The 21,316-nt window shown below is 34.5% G+C and overlaps 1 protein-coding gene across 2 annotated transcripts in view; it reads left to right on the top strand.

Moving 5' to 3' along the window:
- Nucleotides 1–14,364, top strand: part of LOC150084574 (RNA-binding protein Pasilla-like) — a 328,124-nt gene extending 313,760 nt beyond the window's left edge. The window contains exons 4-5 of one of the 2 annotated variants that reach the window (XM_090375335.1): nucleotides 12,823–13,672; nucleotides 13,706–14,364. In XM_090375335.1, the coding sequence (XP_090231461.1) occupies nucleotides 12,823–13,672; nucleotides 13,706–14,199 (1,344 nt within the window). In that variant the 3' untranslated portion in view covers nucleotides 14,200–14,364. Of the gene's footprint in view, nucleotides 1–12,822 lie in introns of both variants that reach the window. The other variant, XM_090375334.1, reaches the window with a different exon arrangement.
- The last annotated feature ends 6,952 nt before the right edge of the window (nucleotides 14,365–21,316 follow it).

The raw sequence follows: 21,316 nt of genomic DNA, 5'->3' as shown, positions 1-21,316 counted from the left end.
CCCCTTGAGCTTTCTGATTCTTCATTTTCTTCAACACATATTCTACCTCATCAGGAAGGATATCGGGTATGTCATATGTGTTACTAATTTGTGATCCATCTTCCCCACTGCTGGCATCATTCCCTCATTCCTTGTATAATTCTCTATAGTAGTCTTCTGCTATTTGAATTATGCCTTCTCTGCTATTTATAAGTACACCATCACTATTCTTCAGTTTCATTATCATTTGTCTTTCTGTGCTACTGATTTAAGTCCTTTGTTTTCCCTTAATGCTTGTTCTACTTTTCTTGAGTTAAATCTTCTTATGTCCTCTCTGAGTATCTTTCTAATGGCTTTGCATAACTCAGAATACTCAATTTTATCCTTGTCAGTGTTCATCTTGCTCTTCATTTATTTATCTTCGGTTCATCATGACAAGTGTTTCTTGACTAATTTTTTTCTTCTTTGGATTTCTTTTTACCTATAGGTTTCTTGAGTTTTATTAATTTCAGAAAGTTGTAATATTCCTCATCGATATCTTGGTCTTGAACAGACTGCAGAAGCTCAAGCTTGTTCTTAAGTTCCAGTATATACTGCTTTTTCTCCTCTTCTGTTATCTCAAAGACCGTATTATTTACTCAAGTCAGTTTTTTCTTTCTTTTCTTACATCTATATCGTGTGCATCTTACCATTCTGTGATCACGTCCAACATTTTCCTTGTTCGGGATGGTACCATCATTCACGATATATCTTCTGTTAGTGAGGATGAAATCAATTTCATTAGTTGTTAATCCATTTGGGCTCTTCCATGTCCACTTTCTGTTCACCCTTTTCTTGAAAGAAGTGTTCATTACTGACATTCCTCAAGATTCTGCAAATTCCACAAGTCTTTCACCAATTCCAAAATTTCCTATAGTTCCTCTTTCTGCACTGTTTTATCCCTTTCCAACCTTAGCATTGAAGTCTTCCATAATGACAGTGTAATGGGTTTCTGCTCTTCTAGAAGACTCTCAATTTTGGTGTACATTTCTTCAACCTCTTCATCACCATGGCTCAATGTTGGTGCATAAATCATTATAACCTTTAGCTTTTACCTCTTAGAAATCCTGAGTAGTAGTCTTGACACCCTTGGTGATGTACTGTTGAATTCAAAATGTTATATTTTATATCTTTATGGACCAGAAAGCCAACTCCACCCTTGCTCCTTTCATTGTTTCCATTGGTGTACAGCAGATTTCCACTCGATAAACTTATAAGCGATTCATTTCTTCTTCTTGTTTCAGCCAAACCAATGATATTCCAATTCACATTTTCTAATTTCTTTTCCCGCTCTAATATCCTGTCTTCACCGATGAATGATCTTATGTCCAACAGATCTTATGTGACAGGCTAAGTTCAATTTCCATGAATGGCAGCCTGGTCATACCCAGAGATTCTTAGCACCCTCTGCTTTCGCTCTGATCTTCTTGCTGCTGTAAGGGGGAGGTGAAAGCCCCTGATGACTGAGGGCCATTTGTTTCATCATGCTGTCATGTGCTGGAGGATTTGGTCTTTTCCTCTTCATGCTGACCAGGCATCTTGAAGAGAACCATTCAACACATTCGTTGCCACCTGAGTGACGTAGTAGTAATCGTGGCATGTGATGCAAGAAAGTGAATTTATGTAGCATCAGCCAAAAAAAAAAAAAAAAAAAATTTATACAACCATTCCCTCTAAATGTTTGTCCAGTTCCTCCTTAAATTTATTTAAACTGTCAATTTCCACAACAGGTGGAAGTTTGTTCCAGCAATTAACCACCTGCTGGCTAAAGGCAAATTTCCGCACATCTATTCTACAACCGTCTTTCCTCAATTTGAATTTATGCCCCCTTAGGTTCGTAATCTGAACAAGTGGAAGAATCCCATCAGAATTCAGTGTGCTCAACCCATTCAAGGCCTTATACACCTCAATCAGATCACCTTGCAGGTGCCTAGTCTCCAGCTGCTGCAATTTGCAGAACTTAAGCCTTTCTTGGTAAGAGCACCCCTTCATTCCCTTCACCAATCTTGTTGCCCTTCTCTGTAGAGACTCAACCAAATCTACATCCTTCCTAAAATGAGGCCTCCACACCTGTATGCAATACTCAGGGCATGGCCCAACCATTGTTTGTACAGAGGGACAATCCCCTCCTTTTCCCTGCTAGCAAAATTCCTGTATATCATTGACAAAACCCCATGATCTGCTCTGGCAGCCTGTCTGCATTGCTCAGAAAACTTCATATCTGACTGAACAATTACTCCCAGGTCCTTTTCATTTTCTACCACCCTAAGTGTAGTACCACACAGTTGGTACATTCCTCTGGGGTTACTTCTACCCATGTGCAGTACTTTGCATTTGTCAATGTTAAACTTCAGTTGCCATTTCTCAGTCCATCTTCCAAAATATGTAATATGTAACAGGGCTTATCATCGAGAAGGTGTGCATGAGTGGATTTTAGGGAGGCAGGCCAATCAGACTTCTCCTGAATCTTCTGAAATAGAAAGTTATTGGATCCATAAGTGCCTGATAACACACAGAATGCCTGTTCCCCCTCTAAGCCCTGGTTCAGGTGTGGGTCCATGACCAATCAGGCAAGTTGTTGGACCGTAATTTCCTCAAACTAGGTTTTTACGTTGCTTACTGCATGAGATACAGCATTATGCTGTATCTTGTAAGCACCACAAAATTGTGCAAGATGTCTGAGTTGACTTGGCATTGTCGATTTTGTCACTACTACTTCTCGTGGTGTCAACAATATGACCACAAGAAGTAGCCCTACTCCATGATCTCCACCTCCTACCCTTGCGAACTTCATTTGAACTCACTGTCTAATTTGAGGACTGTTTAAGGCAACTCATTGCTCCATAGGACTTGTTTTCACTGTTCTACTAAGTCAAGAATGATAGGCTAGGCATCTGCAAATTATGTTGTTGTTATTTTGCTTTTTAGGGGCATTAGCAACTAAGGCCATATTGCTCTGGGGATATGCAGTGGTCATTCTCTGACCTTCCCGCATCCTCCGTATTTGGTGGTCATGGGCTCGAACCCCGGTCTAATCAAGAAGCGTGTGCTACGCACTACTGCTCCTGCCCACCTGGCTACGGTACGGAGGTGCCTGCAAATTATGTGTAGCATTCATTAATGTGATGTGAGACTTGTGTGCAGCAGCTCCCTGTGAATTGTGGTCATATTTCAATAACTTCAGAGGTTGCCATTTCTATTTATCAGTTTTTTGCCCCATCCTATTTGCATGTAATTACATTACCCAATTCTTCTGCCTTTTCACTACACTAGCTATAATTGATTTTGCGAGTTCAGATGTATGTCACACACACAGTGACAAATTGCTGATATAGCATCTAATGATTAAATCTTCAGTTGGGTCTGGCAGATTCAGAATAAAGGTGGCAGAAACTAAACAAAAAATTTATAATGAAACAAGATTAATATTCATCATAATGGAATGAAAAGGAAAAAAAAAAAAACATACAGAAAAACTAATATGCTCCAATGTTGTTTATACTTACACTAATAAATTAGTACTTAATGTTAAATATCACTTCAGTGTTTAATTCGCTGAAGTGATATTTACACAGAAAGTAGCAGTATATTTCCTAAATCAAAGGTCACTGTCATCTATGTTATCCCATGCAGTTAGACATGTGTTAGTCAATATTTTTTTAAAATTTTCTATAACATCATTTAATAAATGATATATAATTATTTATTAAATGTTTAATATATAAGGTATTAAAAATCAAAATTGCAGAAAACAATTCTGTTACTTTTACACAACTTCATCAATCAGATTGGGCCTTACAGACTGCAACAAAGAAAGTAGCAGTATATTTCCAAAACTGAAGGCCACTAACAGGAAGTAGGCAGGGGTACCAGGATTGCTAACAGACTGCCACATAAAAATTACTAATGAGTAAACAAAAATGTAAATTCATCAGGTCTGTCAAACCTCACCCAGTAATTTAAAAGTTAAACCTGTGTGAAACTCCACAAGTTCCTTGCCCTACTTGTTTGTGATATCCCTATTATTACCTGCACACTTTTAAGCCTATTCTTGCTTTGCATTCATTTTGTTTGCACTAGTCTATGTTGGAATGGGAAGGGGTGTCAAAATACCTTCAGCATCTGGTAGAAAATAGCTGCCATTGTAAAAGAGATTGAAGTGCAAAGGTGACACTGGTTGCATTTTCATATGATGTCATTTCCCCATCATCAGCTTTCTTGTCCAGTATATAAAAATTAAATAAAATATAAGTAGGTATAAAGGTAAAATTAGATTGAAATCCTAAGGAAGAATGCAAAGTAACCTTCTCCCTTGGAGTTTTTTATATTCACTGAGCAGTGCACCCAAAAACAAATCCAATATTACCAATACCCACTTTCAGAAAACAACAAAAAACATTCAGAAAATGTTCAGAAAATAAAAAGTAAATAAGGGAAATTTTTTTGCCAAATTAAATCTAAAAATGGAGACAGACCAAGAAAATTTTTTACCTGGTTGTCCAAAAACTCAGTGATCAACAGCAGTACTCAAAAAAATTAACCCAAATTCCTAAAACAGAATGTTGGATGTATATCAAGTTTATGCTCATTAGTGTCTTCATCTTCATCAGAGTGTACAGAAAAATGGTCAGGTGATTCAGGAATAGATAGTACTTCACTGTGAGGCAAGGGATGAATTGAAGATGGTATATTTGGGTATGTCACTGTCCACTTATTTTTCACTATCATCCCTTTTCTAATAGGTACCATACAGAAGTAACAGTCTGTGACACGATTTGTTGGCTTCCTCCATATTATGAGCACTGTGAAAGGCATAAAATGTCCCTTTTGATTCACCCACGCGTTGAGTTTTGATGAACAGATAGTGCAGCATACATGCGGAACCCAGTTCTTGTCCTGGTTGCCTACTTTATACCCAAAGTACAAGAAGTAGGCCTTTTTTATGGCTCAAATTAAGGGATGCTTTCTTGAAGCTAATGTGACTTCTCCACATATGTAACAGAAGTCATCTTGGACTATTCACACAATTACTGGGCATATTAATCTTACACGATACAAACACTGTGCAAAAAGTAGGAATCTCACAGAGAACAACCGTTAACTGAGAACAAATCATTCAGTACCTAGCCGTATTTGAGGATTGCTGCAACAGAGTTGAAGATGCAGTGAGGCGACAGTTGCTGATCACGTGATAAGAGCATGGCAGTACTGGAACTGCAGTGTGGTGTTGTCATGCGTTTTGGTTAGAGCTGTAGTTGATAATGTAGAGTAATTCGCTAATATGAGACCCCACTGTAATTTGAAAACAAGAGCCAATGGACAAATTTTAATGTGATTTTCCTGTTCATCGGCATGAAATTAGTCAAGATTGGGTATTCTTGTTTTCTTAACATTTTACGTGTTGACCAGTGTTATTGGACTCCAATTGTGCCACAGACTAGGCAAAGAAGATGTGTACTAGATCAGTCTCTGCATGCTGTAACTGATATGATTACAGCATGTACAGACTGATCATATATGTATATGATGCCTCTAGGCTGTAGATCTCTAACTAAACAATGTATGTGATGGTAGTTTCCTTCTCAGTCAGAACCTTTAACCAAGATTTTTATTGATTGGGCAGCTACCTGAAATTTTAGAGTTAATGACATTGAACTGCTTTGATAAAGTGGCAAGCTATAATTTCAGAACTGCGTTCCTTCCTATGCATTCATGTTCCTGTAACTTAGCTGTAAAATTTCAGGTTCATAATGCTTCTTTGATATACTGCAATCACCACAAAATAAAATCAGTGAAGACTAATTTTATTACACGATTTAGCAATACTATACAACATAACTATAAAATATGATAAACCATTTAAATTATCATAGACTAAAAGCTGTAGAAATATACTACTTTAAAACTGTATAATATTAAAGTTTAATTAAAGTAAACCAAAATATTCAAGTTTTAATTTTCCTGTGGGTTTAGAGTTAATAAGACAAGATAATTAATAAAACAGTACTAAGCTCAAAATTCAGCCTTTCTTCCTTATCTATTTTCTGAAAATTAAAATCTACTGAAATTCTAGCTTAGTGTTAAGAAGTATCTCCTACCTTCTCACCCAGTAACATTTGGTAGTAGAGTACTACAGGCTGCAGTAACCTTTCATGTTTAGGATGCCCTATTAAAAAAAAAAAAAAAAAAATCTTATTTTTAAGTTGATGACAATTAAACCACCGTATCACTTTCTTTATACTTATAGAGTCCTAGAACTTACTTTGGAAGTGAAGGGAATATAAATATGATTTACCGAATATGAATGATTTAATTATTGAAATATGTATATTGCATTAGTGGAAGGGCTATCATTGAACTCAAATTGTTGCATTTCTAATAACAGATTAAACAATATTGTAGTCCATGTAAATTTTTTATGGGCAAGAAATGATTGGAGTTTATTGAAACTAGCTGGAAAGCAAACCTTACAGAAGACATATCAATAACTCAACCATTTAAAGGCTAATTTTTGACACTATTTTGAAATCCTTGTGGATATCAAAATTGAAATCCTTGTGTTGTCAAATCTGGAGGAAGGAAAGGTTGGTGAGGTTGTTCTAAGAAATGGTTATATCAAATGCTGCACTATTTATAAATTAAAGAAATCATGTGAATTAGGTGAAAAACACTAGTTGTGAAAAATCACCAGGTGGTAGATGATTTTCATCAACCGGTGAAATACCACCACTTTGCTTATTGGAGGCTTGAAGTGGTGAAACCCATGTTTAGTCTCTAGAGCAAAGTTTCCGGCATCCCCCTCCCCCATACTTCTCCTTCAACCCATGCATGGTACTAAGTACTATAGGTTTTGATACCTTTCATGTTTGGGGTTTTCATAAAAAAAAAAAAAAATCACTACTATTTTTAATTAATTAGGTAATAATTATGTAATTGTTATTGACCAACCTAGAATAATATTGAGAATTAATATTATTCTAGATAATAATATTAAGATATTATATATTAAGAATAATATTATTCTTAATATATAATAAACACTATTTATGCTGGCTATTTTAGTTATTTCCTGCATATCTTTCTCCCAAGAAATTAGAACTTTCTTACGTTTTTTCTCTATATGCAATGAAGACATACCCTCATGAATTAAAACTTGAATGTTGTTTTTTTAGGACTTTGCATATGAAAGCCCATTGATGTGGCTTCCATCTGACATAGTATCCATTTTTAAATATAACAAACAGTTAGACAGAGAAATAGGTTGGGGCAGTAAATCAGAATGTTTTATAATTGGGGATTTTAACTTTCCGGATACTGACTGGAAATGGTGGGTTTAGTCACTCACACGCTAACAAGACTTTTGTGGATTTATCAAATGACTATTCTCTACAGTAACATTTAAGAGAAACAACAAGACAGGGCAATACTCTTGGTCTGATTATCAGGCAGTGATTCTTCATGCATTAAGAATCTGAAGATAAAAGAACCATTAGGTGGCACTGATCACTGTGTATTGACTAGGGATTTATTTAAAGTGTCTAACTACTGTTAAGAGCAAAGGGAAGAGCATTTGCTTTTGTAAAGATGATTACAGTGGTCTCAGTTTTTAAATTCCATATAGTTGGGTCAACTGATGGTGTTACCAACAGCAAATTCTAAATGCGAAGCATTTGGAGAAGTAATCATAGATGATACTAGGCTTTTCATACCAAATAAGAAATTGTTCAAGGTTTTAGACCTAAAGGATGTCAGATGAAATAATGAGATTTGTAACAGAGAAGAAAAATGCATGAGATGCATATAAATTATCAGGTGATAGAGAAGCCTACAGTAGATATAAACTAATCTGCAATCAAATCAGAAAGAAGGTTGGGCAAGATAATTTAATCAGCTTATGAGAAATCTTTGGCAAAGGATGCAAAGAAAAACAGCAAAGATTTCTTTCATTATATAAACAGTAGAGAGGGATGAATCATATTGGTTCACTTTATCAAATGTTTTACTATTAATGATTCTGCTCAGGTTGCTGACAAACTGAATAGGTATATTGCATCTGCAGTTGCACGTGAATTCCTCAGGGAAGGAAATTCTAATAGCTTATCAAACTCTAACAGGAAGCTAAATGATTTTATGATAACTGAAAGGAAAGTGGAAGAGAAATTGTTGAAGCTAAACATAAAAAAGGCACCTGAGGTGGATTAGATCTATCCAATTGTATGAAGGAATGCAGCAGAGGAGATAAGCAAATCCTTAGCCATAATTATGAGAGCTACTTTAGATTCAGGGGAAGTGCTTGTGGACTGTAGATGTGTAAATGTATCTCCAATTCACAAAGGGAAATCAGAGGGTGACATGAGTATTTAAAGACCTGTTAGCTTAACATCTGTTCCAGGGAAAAATAATGGAGTCATTGGTTAAAGAAGAAAAGTAGGACCATCTAGCAGGAATGCAGTTATACTTCATTCACAGCCTGGATTTATTAAGGGGTGAGCTTGTCTAACCAGTTTGATTGTATACTACAATGTAGTAACCGAGGAGCTGGATGCAAAAAATCATTTTGATATCATATATTTTAATTTAATGAAAGCTCTTGATACTGTTATTAGCATTAGCATTAGTAGAGGCATTTGATGCAAGAAAGCAAGCTTATGCAGCATCAGCCAAAAAAAAAAAAAAAAAAAAACACTTCCACTTCACCCCTCCGTTCGTTCAAAATACCTGTCCAGCTGAGCCTTAAACTTATTTAGGCTATCAACCTCCACCACAAGGGATGGAAGTCTGTTCCACCAACCAACCACCCGCTGGCTAAAGGCAAATTTCCGCACGTCTATCCTACATCTGTCTTTCCTCAATTTGAATTTATGCCCTCTCAGGTGATTATTCTGAGCTAGAGGAAGAATCCCATCAGCATTGAGCATGCTTAAACCATTCAAGGCTTTATACACCTCTATCAGATCACCTCGCTGGTGCCTAGTCTCCAGACACTGTAATTTGCAAAACTTAAGCCGTTCTTCGTAAGAGCACCCCTTTGTTCCATTCACTAATCTTGTTGCCCTTCTCTGTACTCGTTCCAGCAGCTCTACATCCTTCTTGAAATGAGGCCTCCAGACCTGTATACAGTACTCTAGGTGTGGCCTGACCATCGCCTTATACAATGGAATAATCACCTCCTTATCCCTGCTGGAAAAATTCCTGTATATCATTGACAATACTCCATGAGCTACTCTTGCAGCCCGTCTGCACTGCTCAGAGAACTTCATATCTGCCTGCACAACCACCCCCAAGTCCCTTTCATTCTCTACCACTGTCAGTGTTGTACCACAGAGTTGATACGTTGCTCTGGGGTTGCTGTTTCCCATGTGTAGTACTTTACATTTGTCAATGTTAAACTTCATTTGCCACCTCTCAGCCCATCTGCTCAACCTTTCCAGATCCTGTTGCAGCAGCATAGTGTCAGTAGTGTCCTTGACAACCCTGCCAACCTTTGTATCGTCTGCAAACTTGGACATTAATCCCGATATACCATCATCAATATCATTTATAAATACAGAAAACAATAATGGACCCAACACTGAGCCCTGAGGGACTCCACTAATAACATCAGTCCACGATGAGCAGTGTCCATTGATTACCACTCTCTGTCTTCTCCCCCTCAACCACCCCTTTATCCATAGCAGTAATTTGCCTCCAATGTCACACTGCTCCAATTTGTGTAGCAGTCTTCCATGTGCAACAGTATCAAAAGCCTTTCTAAGATTCAAGTATATAATATCAAAGTTATTCCCTGCATCCAGTTCTTTTGTGACTGCATCATAGTATCCAATCAAGTTGGTCAGGCAAGACTTCCCCTTAACAAAACCATGCTGTGTCTGAGCTATAACTGAAGTCTTGTCTAAATGATCCTGCAGTGCTTCTTTAACCAGTGCCTCCATTAATTTTCCTGGAACAGAAGTTAAGCTCACAGGTCTATAATTACTTGTGTCAGCCTTTGATCCTCCTTTGTGAATTGGGGTCACATTTGCACATTTCCAGTCTGTGGGTACCTCCCCTGAGTCCAAGGAAGCTCTCATAATTATGGCTAAGGGTTTGCTGCCTCCTTTAATATAACTGGATAGATCCCATCCACCCCGGGTGCCTTTCTTGTGTTTATCTTCAACAGTTTCTCCTCCACTTTACTCCCAGTTATTTCAAGATTCTGTAACTTACTGCTAGAGTTGAATACACCTCTGGCATTCCCCTCGCTGAATAACGAGTTATGATACTGCTCTTGATATGTACTTGTATATAAAAGACTGCTGTACAAACTGGAGCAATGTGGCATTAAGGGCAAGTTACTGCTCTGGATAAAGGGATGATTGAGTGGGAGAAGACAGAGAATGGTTATCAATGGATACTGTTCTTTGTGGACTAGTGTTATTAGTGAAGTCTTCCATGGTTTGGTGCTAGGCCCATTGTTGTTTATGATATTAATAATACTGATGAAGGTATATCAGACTTAATGTCTATGTTTATCGATGATACAGAGATTGGCAGGGTGTTTAATGACAAGTTTGGGTGGTTAATCAAATTATACTGTTACAGAATGGCAAATGAAGTTCAATATTGGCAAATGCAAGGTACTGCTATAGGTAGCAATAATCCCAGCTTAATGCACCTACTGTGTTATACAGGGTGATTCACAACCAATGCGACAAACTTGCAGGAGGTGTAGGGGGCACAAAGACGAATCGGAATCACATAACATTGCAGGGTCCGAAATGCCTTCGTCATGCGGTAGAGGACGTTGAACGGGAGGTCGCGTGAACAGCAATCCTGCTGGAAGTCAGCATTTGCGAACCGTCTCTGTTGAAGAAACCAAGTAGCAAAAGTCCTCCGGAGTGGATAATCCGCACGCTCCAATGATTGGACGCGTTGCAGATGGTATGAACTCAATTGGTTTGTTGACAGTATCCTCCATACAGTGGATTGGGAAATACCCAATTGTTGGCCTATCACTCGAGTACTCGTACTTGGATTGCCTTCTGCAAGATGTATGACATTCTCCTCATTGTCTGGTGTCCTCGTCGTTCGCTCTCGATTCATGGCACCTCTCGTGAAACAACCAGTCTCACGTAACCTTCTGTACACACGTGCGAAAATCGTATGATGAGGAGCATGCCTGTGCAGGAAACATTCCTGGTACAAGTGCAGAGCGGTGCAAATTGCAGCACCTGGAGACTATCACTGCAAGATGATTTGTCTATGACTGAGTAAGCACAGTGCTGATGGCATTCTTCCTCTTGCTCAAACCATGCATGTGAGAGAGCATAAATTCAAATTGAGGAAGGATGGTTGCAGAATAAGTGTACAGAAATTTGCCTTCAACCAGCAGGTTTCTGATTGTTCGAATAAACTTCCAACAATTTTGTTGTTGTGGAAGTGGATAGTTTGAATAAATTCAAGGAAGAACTAGATCAACTATTGGAGATGATAAGCAAGTGATGTAGGGTTTTTTTTTTTTTTTTTTTGATGCTGTATAAGCTTACTTTTTTGTATCATTTGTTATTACTTAATACTGAGATGGAGGATATCCATATAAAATTTGAGGGGGGCAGAATTTATAGCACTGTTTTGAGAAATTTATGAACAGTGTGCAGCATAGCAAGTTTGGATCTCATCCATTGTCCCCTCCCAACAATAGATTTGGTGATAAATTTAATAAAGAACATGTATTAAGATTAAGCACCAGTGATTGCATTGAGTACTAGTGACAGAGCAAAGATAATCTTGAAATAATGAAGAGTTGAACTTACCAAAATCTGCATGACATTCCATTAGTGAGTCTGGAATGAGTAAATAAAATGTCATCATATCTCAATGATGCTTGGTGGAAACTATGCATTCATCAGCTATTGAGGCATTGAACAGTAATAAGCTTTATGAACTGATCTTCGATTTAGCTGATTTCAAATGGAATTACTTCGTAAACATACAGCTGTATATACTGATTTACTGTTGGTCCCATCATATTTGTGAAGAATTTTCAGCTGTTTTGATCCTGTCAGTCCATTTATTTTTTCAGTCACACCTTAACAAAAGATAATTATACATAATTTTTGCATAGTGTCACTGAACTTTCTATATTTTCAGAAATCCATCTTCCCCCCTTACCATCATGATGTTTAGGCAGACTAGATGTATTCCTACCAAATCCTTCAGTTTGTGTACTTAACTGCGAACTTCATTCGCAGTTAAGTACACAAACTACCATTTCCATACATTATAAGCTGACTGCATATAATGTGCTATACATTTCATTAGTTATTTACCCTTCATGCTAACTGTCTGAAGAGAAAATATGTTTAGTAGTTACCATTTGCAGCTGTAGTAGAACCTATATATAACTCATGATTCCCTTTGGCATGAACAGAATAAAAATGATTTTTGATTAGGACTTAATTGAAAATAGTTCATCCTTATATATAGTAATCTTTATAGTTTTAAAATAACATAACAATAGGGTAACGAGTACCAGTGGGAGTTGTGCAATATAGTTTATTGTCAGTTAACTGTCTGACAATAAACTATATTGCTGTTCTTTAATTCATTTAATGCTTTTCCTAAATATAGAGTAGCATATGGCCATTGCATTAAATTCATGCCCTTATTGGCTTGTTTTTTTTATATGAAGTTTATATTAATTAATTTTGCAGAATTTTGGATTTTTTTTTTTTATTCTGGTTGATATAGTATTAGATTACAAATGAATTAAATTTCTTTTGTTACTCTTGTTGGATATTAATTTTTTTTTTTTTTTTTTTTTAGGTTAAAATCTTGGTTCCTAATAGTACAGCTGGCATGATAATTGGCAAAGGGGGAAGCTATATAAAGCAAATAAAGGAAGAAAGTGGTGCCTATGTCCAAATTTCTCAGAAATCCAAAGATCATGCATTAGCAGAACGTTGTATTACTGTGATTGGTGAAGTAGAAAATAACAAGAAAGCATGTGCTATGATTTTAGCTAAAATCGTTGAAGATCCTCAGAGTGGAAGTTGTCTTAATGTGAGCTATGCTGATATACAAGGACCTGTGGCAAATTTTAATCCTACTGGCTCACCATTTGCTAATCCAGGTAGCATTCAAAGTGGGAGTGGTGCAATGAACAACAGCAGTACTAGTTATAGTTCCAATGGCAGCTTAAATAGTCTAAGTCCTACAGTCACAAACAATTTTAATAGTCCTCAGGGTGGTGCTACACAGCCTGGTATCTTGCCATTCTCGAGTGTGGGAATTGGAATTGGAGCTCCAGCATTGCCACCTGGCAACAATGCTCAGCTTATTGAGAACATAAAGGGTATATTACGTGGTAATGGTTACTCAGAACATGCATTAGCAGAGATTACCACTGCTATGACTACTCTTGCTAGTTATGGAATCCTAGGATCAGGACTTGGAACAATGCTTAATAATATAAATGGTGCACCTGTAATTGGAAGTTTAGGGATGGGTATTTCAAATTCAGCTGCAAGTAACTGCCCTTTACCTCCAGGAAGTATTGCCAATCAAGGTATGTATACTTCATCCTCCGGAGTTCCCGGATTAGAGGCAACTAGCAGCGCTGTTGCTACATCTGCACCGATGGCAGCAAGTTCAAATATGTTTGGACCAATTGGAAGTCTTGGAACAGGAATATCTGGCTTAGGATTAGGACCTGGATTTAATTCTCCTACTGCCACACGATCAGGTGATCGTTTTACATTACAAAATGAAGGATCTGTTTTTGACCCATTCCGCAGAAATTCTCCTGCTCTTGGTTCTCCTGGTGCAGCAGCTTTGCCCATCAATAACAATTCATTTGGATTAGGTACTGGTTTGAATTCAGGCCCGGCATCCATGTGTAAAAGTCCATCTCTTAATGATGCACAAGGGGAGACAACTAAAATCGAAATAGAGGTGGGAGAAAATATTGTTGGTGCCATCCTTGGACCAGGTGGAAGAGCTCTTGTAGAAATACAACGCTTCAGTGGAGCTAACATCCAAATATCTAAAAAAGGTATCTTTGCTCCTGGTACCCGTAATAGAATAGTAACCATAGCAGGTTCTCCTAATGCCGTAAGCACTGCCCAGTATCTCATAGAGCAGCAGATAGCTGATGAAGAAGCAAAACGTGCCAGTCAAAACACCATGGCAGTTCTCCGCTAGCTATGCCCACAGTTATCGTCCACTGACCTTTTTCAACCCCCACCCTCCCATGTCTAGTAACTATTTTCCTGCCTTTGACTGTGTGGACCGTGCTTTAACGGGCTGTTTCTGGTGTGAGGTGCTTCTGTGGTTTATTCTCAATTGAAGATATTAAAATGTGTTTACCATATTATTGTCAAAAACTATGTGCATATTAACCATTGAGCTTTAAACCATAGTGTAATATATACGTGCAAAATCACACTCCAAGTCTTTCTTCTCCTTTTCTGTATAATTTGTACAAGGTTGTCTTTACAAAGTTGCATGTAAGCATAATATCATAAGAAAGTTGTGTAGCATTTCATAGCGCAAAAAAAAAAAAAAAAAAAAAAAAAAAGAAAAGAAAAGAGCTTCAGTGCACAAACAGTATTGAATAGCATTTTCTCATATTATAGTAAAATCAGAAAATATCTCAGGTTTTCATGCTGCAGTTCCAGAAGAAAGATTGTTGTAATATTGTTGGTGTTATCATTGTTAAAGTGCAGACCTCAAAACTAGAATTCTGTTGTGTAGGTATAATATAAAAGCCCTAAGTTAACTGAAGATTTATTCCCTCCCCTCCAAAGTGCACTGTTTTATCTTGTGTATACATCAGACACATTACTTGAGTTAGTGTATAATTTTTGTAATAATGATTATTGGTCGGACCTTTTGTTTTCAGTGCTATATATAAATTGCAAACACTATACCATAATCACATGGTATAATAAAGGTTTGTTTAAAAAGAATTGCCTTGAAAAATAATGGTAGACAGTTATGTTGCTTTCACCATTATAGAAATTATGTGAATTGTTGTGTATCCTTTTAAAGATTCATTAATAACATCAAACAATTTGCAGTATAATCAGTGATTTTATACTTTTGAAATACTGTTAATATTGTTCCAGAGCTGTTGGCTTGGCAAGTATATATTAGCAGCAGCCTTATCTCAAGATTGTAATGCTCACATTGAATTCTCAAAATTAGGGTCCATTTTGGGGCACTAAAATTATATTTCTGGTCATTGATTAGAAGCATAAAGAAGATAAATCCCATTAATATATTTGAAGTTTTGTGAGGTTTATTAGTATTAATTGCATATTAAAAGAGACAAGTTATATGCTTAATATATATTAAGGATTATTTTTTTATTTATTATTTTTTAAAAATTTTTGCTGCCGTGGTTATTATTACTCTATAAAGTATGTGACTATATAGTTTACTATTAATTTATCTGTTATATGATAAATGTAATTGTTCTATTGTAAATTTAATAGCTTATATGTATCTGTATGTACTATATAATATAATTAAATAGTTTATTTGCAGATATAAAATAAAGGGGTGTGTGTGTGTGCACGTGCCTATGCACTTTATATCCATTTTGATTAGTAAACAGTTGCATGCACACAAGTTATGTTTGTATAAATAATTTGATTATAATGTTTAAATGTGTAATTTTTTTTTAATCAAGTTATCTTTATTTTAAAAATGTTGGTTTTAATAGCTTATTGTTTAAAGCAGGCCTACTAAAAATCTATAGAGTGAAAAATGAATTTTTGAAATTCCTTTATTTTGCTTTTGCATCAGTTTCATATATAAGCAGTGTTTTATTATTATGAAAAGTGTGCAGGTATCAGAATATACAGTGCACACAGTGGGCATGCATGCACACGCGCGTGCACATGCTAAAGAAATCCCATATTAATTCATATATATATACAAACTTCATATTACTCATGAAATAAATTTTCTTTTATTCATTTTTATCACTTTATTGCATTAATTAACAGAATATCTTAGATTTAAAAAGGAATATCATCTATTTTTGGTTAGTACAAAAGTTATTTAAATAAGTTTAAAACTGACAGATTGAATTTAACTTAATTTATTGTACCCATAACTCTGAAATGGACCATAATAAGTAAAAATAATCTATTTTAGCATATACATTATCCATTATCTTACTGCAGTGTATTACTGTTTCTTTAATGATGCAGTTGTTTAGGGGCCTTCATGATGTTTTTGTAGTGAAACTACTTTTCCAATTTTGACTGTTGTAAATACTTCTTTATATAATTTAGTCATTAAGAATTGGAGATGGCAAAGTGTGAAAAAATAACATAATTCATGTTGCAAAAAATAAATCCATACATGTGCTGGAAATATTGTTCACTGTATTCAACTTTTTTTTTCACAAAAGGATATTATAAATATGTCAGCTTTGTTAATTGTATCAACATAAATGTCCAGATATATTTATCTGTACTTAAAATTTAAAAAGTTTATTATAGAGTGAATGTCAAACACTTAAACTACAAATATATAGAGTAAATATTAATATATAATTTTGCTCCTCTTGTGTGTTTTATGTGCATGTGTGTGCAGATATAATTTAATCAAAAATAAACTTTTTTTTTTTTTATTATTATATTTTCAATTACATTAATTTTCTTTATATAAATGAAGCACTTTTACATGCACTAATAGGAAATAATAATTCTTTATCTTAATTTAGCTTAGGAAAAACCTGGCAATAATGTTCATTTATACAATAACTATGCATATTCAGGTCAGTAGGCGTTGATAAATTGCCTGTCATACTTAATATCACAGCCATATAATGTATAAAATTGTATGGGTGTTCTGTATTCACTTCACCTTTCTATATTACTACGCTGACTTTTTTATTCCAGCACTAATGCTAAATGTCAGAAGTTCTGACTTGAATCTGTGATCATTAGAAAGGACCATGGCTAGAAATAAAACTATTACAAATTTAATTACAAACATCATCTAGTTATCTGATGTTGCCTCTTTGTGTGTGAGTTTATTGTTTCCATGGGGATTTAAAAAAAAAAAAAAAGTGCAGTATATTATCTCTATACATTTTGCCAATATAAATATTCAGTTTTGATAACATTTGTTAAAACTTGTTCTGCAAGTTTTAGAAAATAATGTTTAGTATACTTAACCACTGTGTGTACTCATTCAAATTTAAAGAACTAGGATAAACAGACTTCTTGTTTCTTATTTCCATAACCTTCATTTAATGCCTCTTTCTTCTTCACTTCTTTATAATGTTAATATCTGTCACACAACATTAAATGGACATGAACACATAGCAAGTATGAAGTCGGAATAGTATTTTTCATTATAATGCTATTTTAAATATAAAAATAGTATCTTCTATGTTCTGATATTACATTGCAATTATGTGCAATTTTTTTTTTTTTTATGTGAACTTTTGTTAACTTAGAAAAATTACAACCAAACCAAAATCATATATATAAATGCCTGTAAACCTATTTATAGATTTTATATAGAAATAAAATCTATAAATTCTCTCTCTCTCTCTCTCTCTCTCTCTCTCTCTCTCTCTCTCTCTCTCTCTCTCTCTCTCTCTCTCTTTCTCTCTCTCTCTCTCTCTCTCTCTCTCTCTCTCTCTCTCTCTCTCTCATTTCTGTTAGATCAGGGAGAGGCTTCTCTTTGTGTTACATCATAACACAAAGAGAGAGTTGTGTTACAATCTAAGAAGGGTTTTTTTTAGAAACCAAGCAGCCTACCTACATGGGTTTTTGGTAAATTAGAACTTAATTCTTGCATACAATGACATGGTTAGTATATTTACATGTAGCTGATAGTGTTATACACTTAAATTACATATATTTAAAATTTTTGTTTGAAGTAATATTTATTTTCAGATTAATAATGTTTAATAATCTTTAAGGCCTGAGTAGCATCAATATCATTGCTGTTTCAGTATCCTTCAATTTTGCAGTGTGATGCACAATTTTTGAAATTTTCTTAAATTGCAAATTCTTGTTATTTTTTTAAAATTTATTTTATTTTTTATTTTTTTTTTTCATTTAATCTCTAGCAATCTCCTCATTTAGATCTAGAGCATTTTCTAATTTTATTACTTGAAATTCTTCATAACTCTAGACTTAATTCAGCCACATTCAGGCACAGACTGTGGTTTATATGTTTATTTCCTATAACATATATTTTTGATTCCTATGCTTGTGCCTTAAAATAGTGTATGAATACCTGAAAAGGTTTTAGTGGAAACATATCTCTTATGCAGGTATCCCTCAGTTAATAAGAATGTTAAGTTCTTGGTGAAATCTTTCATTACGTAAAACTTACTTTCTCAAAACTTCCACTACATAATTAGAAATTAATAAACTTTTGCTTTCTCACAAATTTCTAAGAAAATTCTTGTTTAATAATTTCTAAAATTAAAAGAATTAAAAATTATTTAAAAATGTGTAACATAAACAGAATTTTAAAATATTGATACTGTATGCAATTCTGTTAACACTGATAAATTGTTAACACTTTTTTAATGGAATAGCTGTCCCATAATATAAAGAGAAACTCAATCTCTTTTTGTGAGCATGAAAAGTGCAGTCCAGTAAGCATATACATACATGACACCTCTAAACTAGTTTTGTTTATACCAAATATGTACAGTATTTCATTTTTTAAACTTATAATTAAGTAGTGAAATTTTGACAGTCATGTGCCCACATTATATACACTATGCATAAATTAATTTATGATTTGTTATATCAACATAGAACATTACATTTTTAAAACATAGTTTATGTATTTTCTATATACTTATAGCCAACCTTATATGTGTTATTTTATGTATCCAAAAATTTGTAACTTTGAAATTTTGGTAAAAGAATCATTAACCGAGGGAGGATACTTCCTAAAAATTTTAAGATAATTTTATTTTTGGTTTGCACAGTGAATCTTTATAGATTTTACTAAATATGGTCAGTCACACAGTAAAATGTCAGTATTTTAATTCTCCACATGGTAATTCAACATGTCTACACCTTTGTCCATTCATCTGCTAATAAGAGTAATTCTTAGATACTGATGCTTGCAACAGTTCAAAGTTAACCCATAAAAAACATTAATATTGCTTTTAGTACTTACCTTATTATTTTTATTTTAACACATTAATTTCTCATTCTTTCTTTAGTTTAATACCTGTTCTTCATTTTTAATTTTTATGGAAATTGACACTTGTCTCCCCACCTCCCCAGCATTATATGCATTCCATTTTATTCTCATGTTTTTTCCAGTAATAATAAAAAATGTAATTTACATGCTTTATTCCTGTTTCTACATATATTCAGTCATCTGTAACTCAAAACCTGCAAAGCTTTTTTTTTTTTACTACTTGTTCTCCACTTTACACATTCCACAAAAAAGATTGATACATGTTAGAGTACAAAAGTTAAGTAATTTTTAAAGAATACTGAACTATTTCTTGCTCCCACAGAGGCACTGAAAAAGTAGTCACAAACTGTGTGTGTGTGTGTGTGTGTGTGTTATGGGGAGGAGTAACTTTGGAGTGAATTCCTTTACAGTAAACAAGATATGAAGTTAATCTTATAACAAAAAAAAAAATATATATATATAAATATGACATTTATTAGCATATTCATTATGTTTAGTATCACATTGGGATGTTTTAGATAGCTTAGACTTATATTTATCAAATGAAAGATAATTTTTAATTCTGAATATTTCCATGCATTTGTGTTGATAGAGATTATGTTTGGATATAGAATGCTTACTAAATTAATGTTAAATACACTGACTAGATAGCATTTTGTCCAAATGAAATACCCTTAAGATCACACAAAGAAGGTACAAATAGCATATTACATGGCACAGTAATGCTACTAGACAACAGTATTACTGTCTGGTTAATGACCATAATGCCATACCACTGAGTTTTCTTTCTCCATTAAACCTTTGGCTAACATTCCTTTTTACAAACTACAGAATATTTAATTTCATCTATGTTTGCATACATGAATACTAGCATGCAGTTTCCTTTTGGTGTGTGTAATATGAAGTCTTGGCACCCTATTAAATATTAAACATTGATGTATTAAAATGAAATTCTCCATGAACAATAAACTATTGCGAAGAATTGTCAACAGTAACCAGAGGCATATTTTAATTAATTTATTCTTTTTTATGACGGCACCTATTAAGAAAGTTGTCTGCCCCCCCGAGCTTGTCCCCTCTGTTCATTGTATCCTCCGCACATGCTGTGAGCTGGATTTCTGCATAAACTTAATGTTCAAAGTAGAATATTAATGTAATTTAAGATTATTTTTTAAGTATTCTAATAAAGTATACAAATTTTATAATTAAAAAATTAAATGTATCATATTTTACTGTTTGTTTGCCTTGAACTATATCTGCAATACTTCTGATATCTCACTCTCTATATCATACTATGCAATATATGAATCTCAGTTTGAGGAATACTCTCATCTGCTTTACTTCTCTTTTACACAAAAAACTTTTCTTCTTCTTGACTTCCTTTGCTTTAATGCACATGATTATTTTAGATTTAATACATCATAAATAAAATGCCATCCTTATATTATATCAGGCTGCCAATCCATTAATCAAACAGTGCACTAGAGAATGCGACATTTTCACAGAATCAGTAAAACCTAAGTCAGAGGTTCCCTGGCAACTAAAAATTTCCACGCTTAAAAGATTTCATAAATTTCATGTCTCCCCCACCTCACTTTCCAAGGCAATTGCAAATAAACATTTGACAAAAAATTTAGCTATGAGTTACATACTTTAGTATATTTAATCTCAAATATTGAAATAAAATATGCCTCATACCTGAATTAGTGGGATAGACTTTGCTATCTCTTGAAACGTAACTTATCATACTGAGGTTGGAGTTTGTAAATTGCCGCTCTGAAGTCATTCCTAAAACAGCTGGGGCTCTCCAAGTTTGAATTCAATAGTACTGTACAAAATTTGAGCTGTCAACCAAGCAGAGAAAAGTTTGTCCATATTTAAAAAAGTGCTTCATACAAACAACACATACACCCCCAAAAAAATCAAGCCGGGGGGGGGGGGGGGGGGCACACTCCACTCTGAGAATCTGTCCTATCTTATAATTTGTTTGTGAACTAAATTCAGTCTTAATATCTCTTGTTATTAATCTGTTATCCCTTGATATAATAGATTATATATTATTATTTATTATTATGCATTTTAAAACATGAATCTATGGCATTAACCCTGCAATTTGATT

This window comes from Mastigoproctus giganteus, chromosome 6 (assembly GCF_048544385.1).
Source record: "Mastigoproctus giganteus isolate SK-2022 chromosome 6, ASM4854438v1, whole genome shotgun sequence".
NCBI classification, from domain to species: Eukaryota; Metazoa; Arthropoda; class Arachnida; order Uropygi; family Thelyphonidae; genus Mastigoproctus; species Mastigoproctus giganteus.
This window is presented reverse-complemented; position numbering and strand designations above follow the sequence as displayed.